At 40.3% G+C, this 11,659-nt stretch overlaps 1 protein-coding gene and 1 long non-coding RNA gene across 2 annotated transcripts in view; both read left to right on the plus strand.

The window, feature by feature from the left end:
- The first annotated feature begins 6 nt into the window (after positions 1-6).
- TNFRSF11B (TNF receptor superfamily member 11b) overlaps positions 7-11,659 on the plus strand; it is a 16,221-nt gene continuing 4,568 nt past the window's right edge. The window contains exons 1-2 of the mRNA XM_017746110.1: positions 7-207; positions 9,439-9,808. Of these exons, the coding sequence (XP_017601599.1) occupies positions 178-207; positions 9,439-9,808 (400 nt within the window). The 5' untranslated portion in view covers positions 7-177. The remainder of the gene's footprint in view (positions 208-9,438; positions 9,809-11,659) is intronic.
- LOC108449594 lies at positions 214-8,166 on the plus strand. Its single transcript, XR_001865816.1, has 2 exons — positions 214-484; positions 5,066-8,166. It is a non-coding gene; the product is annotated as an uncharacterized LOC108449594 (long non-coding RNA).

The following is an 11,659-nucleotide window of genomic DNA, read 5'->3' on the forward strand; positions in this document are numbered from 1 at the left end:
AAAGAAAAGTTTGGTCATGGCAGGGAATGTGTGATCAAAGCTGAGCCCAAGCTTCCTGTTACACCGGGACTATATATATATCGTGTCTTTAATGTTGGGGATGTAAGCAGCTGCTGGAGCCTGGCGCTGACTCTCTGCCTGATTCCCAGCGCGCTGAGGTTTCTTCCACCGACCACAATGAACAAGTTCCTGTGCTGCACGCTTGTGGTGAGTCCCTTCGGAGAGGTAGATAGGCTCTAGGATGCATTGCAGCTTCAGACATCAGGCTGGAGAGACACGGCTTTTCTTCTGGGGTTTTTGTTTTGGGTTTGGGTTTGGGGGGGGGGCATTGTTTGTTTTTTTGTTTGTGGGTTGCTTTGCCTTCTCTCCATTTTCTTGGTAAACCCTTTTTGTTTCATCTCTCCCGACTTTCCTGGTGAGTTTGGAATGTGATGGACATGTCCAGCTCCAGGGAGACAGCAGGGATTTTCATCCCATTTTCAAGGTAGTGGCATGATTTGCTTTCCTTTTGCTTTTATTCTGTCTTCCTCCCTCCTTTTGTAAGGCCTCATCGTATTGGTCTGAAGCAAAACCCTGTATCAAGTAATGAATTTAGAAACTGTAGGCTGGAATGTTTGTTTCTGATTTACAAAAGCTCCATCCCTGCCTGCCTCTAATCTCTGCTGCAGTGGTACTCTTGGTATCTCAGATACTGGGCTGGCTTTTTTACCCAGGAAAACCACTGTGAACTCCACAAAAAAAAACCCCACAAGTGTGTGGTTCTTGTCTTGGCTTAGAAAATTCAGCCTCATATGCAAGAAAGTGATGAATTAGTAGCTGTGCCAGTAGCTATTACAGAAAAAGTTGTGTTATTAAATCTGGTATAAGCCCCTGCTTTAAAAAGTTTTTGTTTACTTGGTGATTTAGTAAGATGCTTCCAGGTGCAAATTTAGAGATGTTAGCAGTGCAGTAAATCTTTCAAAATGTTATTTAATCCATTTAGTCATATGGAATTGTATATGAGTTCAGTTTAATTAAAACCTGCTTACAGACAGATCCTGTGTAACATCTATTTGGAGGCTATTCATCTTTTGCATAAGGAAACTTTCAAAGAAAAACATTAAAAAATAATATTCAGAGCAGGCTGAATAACTTGCTTCTGGGTTGTTTTGGTGAGTACATTGGCATTAATGTTGTGGCAGAGCATTAGAACTGAGATCCATTTATTCTGAAAGCTTTTTATAAATGCAACGAGATTTCCAGGATCTGATGAGTAATGCGTGTTTATTATTCTCTGTACAACTTTCTGAAAGAGCTTTTTGAGAAACAAACCCGAAGTAATTAATGGTGCAAGGGAAGAAAAATTTGTCAGGCTTGTGGTCGGCAGATTGAAATGCAGGACAATTTTTCATTTCATGTCTGATGTTGTGCCTGCTTTTTCAGTATGAAATCGCAGGAAGTTAATCTGGGAATTTCAGCAATATCTAGTTATCAACTTGCCTTCTTATCTATGGCTGTCATAAAATAATCACATCAGGATTTTGATCTTGATTAAATGCAATGTGCCTATTCATGTTCTCCCATAAAGTAATAGCATTTGGTGAAGTTCAGCTTAATCCTCTGACAGATGAGTCTTGGAGCTGAAACACATCAGTGGCAGTAGATAACAAAGAGCTTAATCATTCAACTGCATTATTACTATTATTATTATGCAATTTATTTTAAATTATTGTGACATTTAAGTAAAATTAGTGAAGTTCAAGTACTATCAGATGTGCTAGAGCTTAGAAGAGTAGCTTTAGTACCTGTTTTATAAGAACCCTTTTAGGAGGCACAACTGTTGTTCAAAGTTGTGTTTGTTTGGCTCACACACCTCCAAACCTAGTTTGGAGACATTGTATCTAAAAAGACTTTTGGAGCATGATGAGAACCTTGGCCTCTTTGCTAAGGTTTCAGAAGGGTTACGTGGTGCACTCATGTTTGTGTTGTTTGCTTGGAACACTAAAGCTGCTTACAAACATTATGAAATTGGTCTGAATGGAAAGAAGTTCCCCAGAGCTGAATCTCATTACTTGTCACGTAACTATCTTGACCCTTATACTTGACCTTTCTCTATTTTGGATCTCTGGGCACATGTGACATTCTTTTTCTGGCTTGCCTGTTGGGTTTGCTGTGTGTAGGCAGCAGTGGCTTTGCAGCCCGTGAGGGTAGGAGTTATCTTTCTGTCTGACTTTCTTTCTGTCTGCATGTGTCTTGGTTAAAAATAAAACACTAAGGTTACCAGAAGAATTTTAAAAAATATTGTCGAAATTGAAGCAACACCCACTGTTCAATCTCATGGAAAACTTAATTTTTTTCCTTCTGTAAAAACACCTGTTTGCACATAGTACTGGACATACATTCTCTAGCTAGCAGTCAGCTGTTAGGAATTATGTTAGTGCAAAGGGAGACTGTAGTCACTGTGGGAGCACCCCAGCTTTGGGTTAGCTCTAAATCTTGCTGTCACTCTGGTGAATAATGTTCCAAAATGTAAGACATGTATTTTGGAGAGTATCCGGTTAGTTTTTCCTGCTTTCTCCCTCTACAAGCTTCAAGGCAAATGTAACTCATATAAATGAAGACTTTCAATTTAGCACTTGTTTGATAAGATGTAAAACTGCTCTTCAGCTGAATTTCATTTTCCTACCACTGAAAATGAAACAGTAGTTTCGACCCCTAAGTTGCTTTGTGAATGACAACTAATGGTGCCTCAAAAAGTCTCTACAAGACTTGACTTTTTGACGTATTTCTTTACTGGTAGAGAAATGAAGACAGTGTTTCATAGCCTCAGTTTTCAATACGGGTCACTCAGGAGAGTCACCAGTTGCACTCCTTATGTAAAAGAACAGCCTTCACTTTATGAAGTGTCTTCCAAACAAAAGTAGGTTCTGTTATATCCAAAGTGAGTGGATTACAGTGAAGCAGAATGGTGGAAGAGCTTTATAAGCTGAACTCAAACCAGTGAAAATGACTCCATGTTAGCTTTCACTGTGTACCTGGCACTCGGCTGTGGTCTGCAGAAAGGTCCTTTGTCTGGGCAGCACTCTTGTGAGCCTGCAGCAATCCATGGTTCATCAGTGCTGCAGAGTTGCTGGCCCAAAGAGGTTAAATCTGGTGACTGCATGGGCCTCCAGAACAGCAAGATAAGAAGGATGAGAGCCGGATGGGAGTAATTTCTCCCAGGATGACAAATATTTTAGAATGGTTATTTTCAGTAGGTGGACGTGGACCTGATCCAGCACAGCATTGTCACATACTGGATCTGAGACACAAGCTGTTGATGAGGAGGACCTTGATAATATCATCCAGTGCTATAATATCATCCGGTAATATTTTGCCAGTGGGATTTCTCTGGGCCTGAGCATGATTTCAGTGAGGAATTCTACCTGAGGGCTGAGGATATGTGAAGGCCTCCTGCCTTAGCTTTGTCCAAATACTTGGTGTAGAAGACAAAGTAGGAGAGTTATGAGGTTTTACTTTGAACCCAATGCAAACACTGGGAGCAATCTGACAGATGTCTTGAAAGATTATTTATCACACAAGAAAATATGCTTTGGAATACTTGCGGAATGCAAAACAGAAACAGATTTATCTTTCTCAGCAAATTAAACATTCTCCTTTGGTCTACAACCCAAAACCACAAAGCCAAGCTATATAATAATATTTTCATATGCTGAAAAGCCACTTTCTTTTCTGCCACAAAGCAGTGATTTAAAGGGATGATGCTTGAATGATTTTTACTTCATGTGCTTTGTCTTCTAGTTCATTTTAATTCAACAAGAGAAAGCAAGCAGCTCTTTGCCTTACATTTAAAGATGAAAGAAAAGGGCGTGTATTTTTTTATGCCCAGTATCTGAAATGAAATTTTACAATCACATTATTTCTCTTTCAAAAGCATCTTCTAAGGACTCAAATAAATGGACTGCACAGGCCTTTTATGTTAGCATTGTGTATGCTGACATAAGGATGGTATGGAGAAATATAGCTTCAGGCCTAATGTGCTGAGTGACACAATGAAAGAACTGCTTTCTAACCTTGGGTACTTCATCTTGAATAAGTTCTCAGTATTTACTTGCATCACACTGACTTACACTAGACTTACTTTCCAATATTTACAGTTCATCCCAATTTCTCACACTGAAACAGGCATCCTGAGAGGTGCCCAGGATTTTCCCCAGGGAGATGGATGAAGATTGAGTTCTTCAGTCCTTTCAGAACTGAGCCCATGACACTAGAACTCAATTTCACACAATAGGTTGTTAGATGTAGTTAGTGATACTAGGTTTTCTTTTGCTATAACTATTTTATTACTGATAGCATTTCGTATTCATAGAACAAAAAAAACCTCAACGTTTGGGAGGTTTTTTTTAAATTGAGCCTTGCATTTCACTACCCCTAGAAAAAAATGTATCTGACTAAAAATTAATTTGTTGAGATGAAAAACATACTGAGCATTATTGGCTTCCCTCAGTGTTGGGATATAAAGGATTGGCTGAGGGTTTAAAAATGAAAGAAGCTGCCTGGATCTTTTTAGTCCCTTCTCCATCTCTTCCAGGAAACCAAATGTCATATCTACTTTCAGAGAAGCATTGAGAGCTATATTTAAGGTACATTTCTTGCACCTGCTTCTCAGTGAAAGGCTGTTCCCAATCTTCTTCTGATGAGAGAATCCCCTTTTCATTTGCCAGCATTACCCTTTAACAGAGAAAGTTCTTCTCTCTGAGGTCACTGTCTACCTGTACTGAATTCATAGCTTCTGTTATGACTTGCCAAGCTATTGAACAAGTCCAGATCCTCTCCAAGAAGAAGCTCCCAATTTCCTTCTAAACTTTCTCTGTATCGCTTCCCAGTGAATTAACCTTTCCTAAACACAGATGAACAGAACTTTACACAATCTTCTGAATGACAAATCCATTAATTTGGCCATGTGCGGCACTGGTGGATGCCATCTCTGGTTTCTTAAGGGTTATAGGATGAACATTTTCATTGTCCCTACTTCTGATTCCCGTCAACTGAAGCCAGACTTGTAGTTTCTTCCTTCTTCCAGACTAGCACATGATATACCTTTTCCAGCAAGAGCAAAACAGGCCAGTGCCAGCATGATTATGGAAGAAGTCTTGCTTTCTATGAAGCTTTTGGGGAGACCATTGTTCAAAACTAGTAAGTTCTGATTATGGCATTTTCCTATGCTCAAATAGTGCTGTTTCTTACAGAAGAGATTCAGGTGCTTCGTATGTAGACCACCTTTAAATATGGGCATTCAGATCAATCAGAGGTTTTATGTAGCTAAGAATCTGCTATCAAGTTGGTCATAGCATAGTTTAGGAGAGGAAATGTCAGGAATGACATAAAATTCATTTAAATACCATTTTAATTTGTCTTAGGAACATCCTTTTGAAGGGCCTCTCCTGATCATCCTTATTTACTGTATTTAAGTTTCCACATCAGAGCAGCCCTGGAGTGCACAAAGTAGATTTACCAAAGTAAACTGGCCTGATGAAAGTAAATCCAGAGATGGACCCCAGAGACACACCAGATGCACTGTAACCACTAATGCATGCTTGTCCATGAGAGCAGATTGAAGTTAGTCTAAAATATCCCCTCAGAATAATACATAATGCGGATGTCAGGTGCGCAGCACCATCTGTTTTGCTCAGCAAATCTGCTGTAACAGGTGATGCAAATTCCTAATGTAAGCACAAACTCAGGGTGTGTTAGGCCAGGAGAAAGGACAATTTAGTGATGTTCCCCTCCAGCTTATTCTGGGAACTGGGGGACAAAAAGTCTTTTCATTCTGTTTGTGCCAAGTTGCTGCAGTAAAACTAGTGAAAATTATATTTCATTATCTTCCACCATTACTACTGAATTTTTGCAAAACATCTGAGAAATAGATTGCTTTTACTTTGGCACTTGATGTAGGTTTAAAGCTAACTTCTGATTTGCAGGTTGCATATCAATATTCAGAGTACTCTGGTGTGCTACGTGTTTTCAGACTGCATAGAAGACAATTTTGCAGATTTTTTTTTTAAGTATTATCAAGTAACTTACAGTAGTCTTATGAAGTGTGGTATTGGGGATTGAGGTCTAGAAATGTACTTAGCAACGTACTAATGGCTGTATTTGGTCTAAAAAAAAATCCTGAAACAAAAAGCCCTAAAATGGGCTGTCTATGGCAGTGGTCAACACCTGATGCATAGAAGACATGGAAGAAAAAGACAGAAAAATATCACTATTTTTCCGAAACAGTCCTCAGACTCAAGCAATTTTTAGCTTGGGATTTCTTGATTAAAAGGTGACGTTTATGTTTAATAGTCCTTTATGATTTTCATCTATTACTATGTCAGGTAACATCATGAACTCGACTGCTTACAATGTCCTGTGGCAGTAAGTTGCACAGCTCACTGTGCTAATAAACTCATAGTAGTCAAACAGTAGCAGTGATGATAATCTAGCTCTATGTTGAAAATGATGTATAAAATGCTCTGGTAAAATCCTGAGATATTGATTGCATTTATATCTTTAGTTTGACTGAAGAATCTTTATGTCATAATTTTTCACTAAATAAAATAGTTGGATCCTGCATACGTGTGGCTCAGCCACTGATCAACAGATTACTGCAGCTATGTAATTTGTGTTTCTGGGAAAAAAAGGGAAAACAAGTGTGATGTGCTTTTGTTTTAAAAGCACAAAGAAAAAAATCAAATGGGAAGACTGATTTTAGTGATGCTGATTTATTAATCCTATTAATATGGGGTTTGGTTATGCTAATTTAGATTAATAACATTCTGGTTGTCATTATTAATTCAGAGTTATTGATTCTTCCAAAGACAAAACTCTGCATATCTCACACACATAGTGTTCAAGTATTGTTTTGCTCAATTTTTAAAATTGTGTTGAAATGTTTTCAATTCTTATTGGCTTGTTTCCACAGCTGTAGGTTCTTTAGGAAGCGTCTCCATTTTCCCCTACAAACCCCTATGCTTTCATACTCTGATTGTTGAATTCTAATTAATTTTAATGCTGAATCATCCCCTGCAGCAAAATTCTTTACTTGCCTCATACATGGTTTCCATTGTAAATAGTTGAGTAAGGAACACAGATAAAATCTTGTTGTTCTTGCTCCTACGTGTTGCAGAATACAGTTAAAAGTCATGAAATGATTCACCTACCTGTTTGTCACATGAAAATGTGTCACCAAGGGCAGAGGCACAACCCAGACGAGCAGATTATAGTGCAGTGACAGCTTTGGGTTTGTTAGGAGCTGTGCACTGCAGAGCAGGAATACTGGTGTTTCTGCATGAGGATGTGCTGCCCATATGACTGGTTGCTGTCCCTAATAATTTTCACAGTGTCACACTTCTACCTCTGTTGGGAATTGTCTTGGGTTTCCACAGAAACCTGCATGAAGTGTGGGTTGATTCTTGTCCTTGTAGTGCCTGTGCCACAGATTGTAGTCAGATATGTTTTGTGAGGGGAGCGCATGTGTCCATGCAAGTCTTGGACTCTAGGATGCTAGTAATTGTATTATCTATTACTGAATTAAAACTATAGAAGAAAACTTTACTGTTCACATCAACAATTAATGAGATTACCAGGACTTCCTTATTACTAGAGTCATAGCTGTAGATTTACCAAGGGTGGGGGCATTTTTCCTCAATGTAAAGCCACTCACTATTAAAAAATGTGCTGCGCCCTCTTTGTTAAATAGATCACATGAACCAGATCCAGTCATTTAAGGAAAATGGAGTTGCTCATCAAACTTCAAAGACTAATAAGGAATTTCTCACAATGAAAGGTATTGTGCATTGAGACCACAAGAAAAGTGAGATCTCTACCTCTAGAAATCACAGATTGGATAAGTTATCAGACTTAGTCAAAGGTAGCTACAAGAGGCTGTAGGGAATATCCATACTATCTGCATTTCATTCCTCAGCCTAACTATAGCTGTATGAAAAGTGGATTCATAGACAGGCAACAGGAGAATGCATTTAAGAGTATTTGCTTAAGCAATAAGAGTTCCCAAGTTAAGCACCTAAGTTGTTTATTGTGACTTGTGTTAATGCAGATGAAATTTTGAATTGTCCTTTCCAAACTTAATAAGACTATGGCTTTAGAAGTGCCATGATGTGGCAGAAGTGAGGCCCTTAAATGAAGCATCTCAAGGAAATACAGAGTTTAAAAAAAAAAAAAAGTTAATTCCACTTATACTTTGGGGACATTTGGAAAAGAAGAAATACATTTTTGAAATTGAATTGGCAACTCTGTATTAGCTGAGGGGGATTAAAATAGCAACACAGATAAGTCTGTCAGATCTATAATTTGATTTGATACACTTAAGAAAAACATCTTAAGTCAGAGCCAGTTTACTTCATCTTTATAAAATGTACAGGTTTTGGAAGAGAAGTGGCACATGCATACAGTGCTGGGACAGAGCTGGGTTATCAGTGAGGAGGAGTCTGCTGTTGGCAGACCCTGTGGGGATCAGGGTGGTTCTCGAGAGTTATTTTTGTGGTAGACCGGTGGAATCACAGAACCAAATTTTCAATTATAAGACCAGAACAAAGGGATATGGAGGTTGTCTCTGCAGCAGGGCAGGATGTCTCCGATCAGCAAAGCAGGCTGTTGTAGGAAGCAGGAGGACTGTAGCTGTCATTGCATATGCCGGTACAGAACCAGATTCTCACAACAGCTGTGAGCCTGTGGTTTTAGGTAGGAAATGAAAGCATTGGCCTGGTCTCTTCCAGCTCATGCAATTAAGTACTTAATGTGCCCTTCATAACCTGCGTCATTCTCTGCCTCTGTCTCCAGCTGTGTCTTCCCCTTTGATGTAGCTGCCACATTGCATCCCAAGAGCTGCTGCATATCAGTGAAAAATTAAGTGGAAAGCATTAAAAAGTAACCTCTATTGTTCTAGCCATTAATTCCTGGTAAAAAAATAGTGTAAGCAAAATAGTGTGAGGAATCACCTTTAAAGGTGTGGTGGTGGTGTAGTACACTGGTCAGATTCATATGCTCGGGCACAATTGCTTTTGCATCTGAGGTACTCAAGAACACAGGGGTGCATAATCCCCACACTGACTGTGCATCAGATAAATTCTCTGGTGCCAGGCAGTAAAAGGCCATTGCCCAGTGATATTAAAAGGGTGTAAATGGGAGAAGAATAGGATCTACATCTCTGGAAGAACAAGGAATCACTTAGGTCGGGAAGATTTGCTAGATAAAATCCTGAAACTTTCCCATTCTAAGATAGACATGGGAGAGTCTGGAAGCTGGCCAGTATCTTGGCAATTTCTAACGCAAATATTTGTTTGAGGATAGTGACATGAGTAGACTCATAAACTCATTAAAGTGCAGGTTTCTTTTTGATCATGGTGCTCCCCGGAACTAAAAGGAAGTGATGTTTTATTTTCCTGTCACTAGCTCTTGGACATTTCTGTTAAGTGGACCATCCAGGATGACTCTCCCCCTAAGTATCTCCATTACGACCCAGGAACATCTCGCCAGCTGCTGTGTGACCAGTGTCCTCCTGGGAGCTACGTGAAGCAGCACTGCAGCGCCAGCAGCCCGACGCAGTGCGCCCCGTGCCCGGCTCAGTACTACGCCGACGAGTGGAACAGCAACGAGGAGTGCCAGTACTGCAGCACCGTGTGCAAGGAGCTGCAGTTCGTCAGGCAGGAGTGCTCCAGCACGCAGAACCGCGTCTGCGAGTGCGTCAAGGGCAGGTACCTGGAGCTCGAGTTCTGCTTGAGGCACACGGAGTGTCCGCCCGGGTTCGGTGTTGCACAGGCAGGGGGGGGGCATGGCGGTTACAAGATTAGGAAAGAGGCTTGTCCAGATGAAATTGCAGGACAGTAAATTGTAAAGCCAATTGAACCTGTTCTAGTCTGCATCATTTGGGCTGTAGCCAAATGAAGGTTTCTCAGTGGAATACCCTGCTCCTGCTGTAATATATAACTTAATGGCAGTAGCAAATGTAGCAAATTGCACTCTAATGAGAAACATGATGGATTGCGTCTTTTAAAGGAACATTATCTGGCGTGTAGTGTTTGTGTGTGATAAATAATAATGTTTTCGTTTTGAAATCTGCTGTTTCAAGCAACTGTGTATCTTGACAAACACCAGGAGCACTACATTTGACACCAAGTGTATAATTATAACAACATTAATATAGCTCTAGCATCACAGCAATATGTGGTAATAATTAATTATCACCATCCTAAGTGGAATTCTTAGGGAAACTGTTACTATTATCAAGCAAACAACTATTTCTTTGTCAAGCAGGCTGGCACAGTGCTGAATGTCTGATGGGGATATAGAGCAAAGCAGCACTTTTCAGTGGAGTGTATTCTTCATTTAAGACAACATAAATTGTTAAACCAATAATATGTTCTTCCCTCAAAACAAAATACATCATTTATTGTTTGGTAAATGTCATGGCCCAGTTTAGCTCCAGTATTTAACACAGCCTGAAAGAATTGTAAACTGTCATTGTATCAGAGCTTGATCACTGTCTGGAGAGGAGCACTGAGGAAGGAAATGCAGAAAATCAAAGCGTCTCAGACACCCACAGGCAACCCGTCTCTGGCCTACTAAATGATTTCCCTAGGAATGACGTACCTGCAGTGAGAAACACTAGGGCTCGCCTCTACATTTTAGAGCTGAGCTGAATGACAGGCTGGAAGCCCTTTTCTGGGTTATGAACCTCTCCTTGGAGAGCAGCTTTGATGTAAGGAGAAATGTCACTGCTGTAGCTGCTCACTAGTCCTTGAGTAATTGGTTGATGAAGCATTATCCTGATGCCCTTCCACTGTTAAGCATTTCCACTGGCAGCTACCCCATTTCCATATTGTAAACCTTCATTAACCTAAACTATTATACCCAGGGACTTGGGTTAATGAGGTTCCACTGTATCTCGGCAGCAAGTCAAAAGGGGCCAGAAACAAAGTTCTCAGAAAGAATGTTTGGGAGGTGAACAAAGTATAAATTGTCTGAGCAACCAGCATGCTGCATCCCTGTGAGCACAAGGAAATGTGGCAGACAAATTTCAATCCTTCAGCTCAGAATGAAGCAAACTTTTAAAGATAAAATGTTGAATTTTGTAATATCTTGAAAAATTGGTTTCCAAAAGACCATCAGATTGAACCAGCTGAACCCAAGCAGACCTCAAACAAGGAATGAAAACATTGTAAAAATAATTGCTTCCCCCTATGTCAATAGTCAGTTTTTGAGGTGAGGCAGCAATTAAGAATTTAATAAGCATGTACTGCACTGTGTTACTGCCTTCTTCCATATGATAGCCCTGAACTTTGTAATGATGCAAATTCAGATGAATAAAACCTAAGAGTAGAAAAATATGATTTCACTCCCACACAGGGAGGTGGTGTGGTCCAGTGCCTCATTTAAGGCTTAAAGCATTAGAAATCTGTTTCCCCGGTGCCAGTTGTCCACGATTACACTGGGATATCACCTTGCTTTTGTAATCCCCTTTTGTGAGTGCAGATTAAGGCTTTGTTCCTTTCTGCCACGGCCGGCCCTGTGCGAGGCAGGGTATCACTGTACCGGGGAAGCAGCACTGCTGTGAGGCAGCTCTGTCTCCCCGGTGGCGGCTGCCCGTTTCCTCGGGAGGCAGGGGGGGTCCCAC

The sequence above is a fragment of the Corvus brachyrhynchos genome, unplaced genomic scaffold, assembly GCF_000691975.1.
Source record: "Corvus brachyrhynchos isolate BGI_N302 unplaced genomic scaffold, ASM69197v1 scaffold28, whole genome shotgun sequence".
Lineage (NCBI taxonomy): Eukaryota > Metazoa > Chordata > Aves > Passeriformes > Corvidae > Corvus > Corvus brachyrhynchos.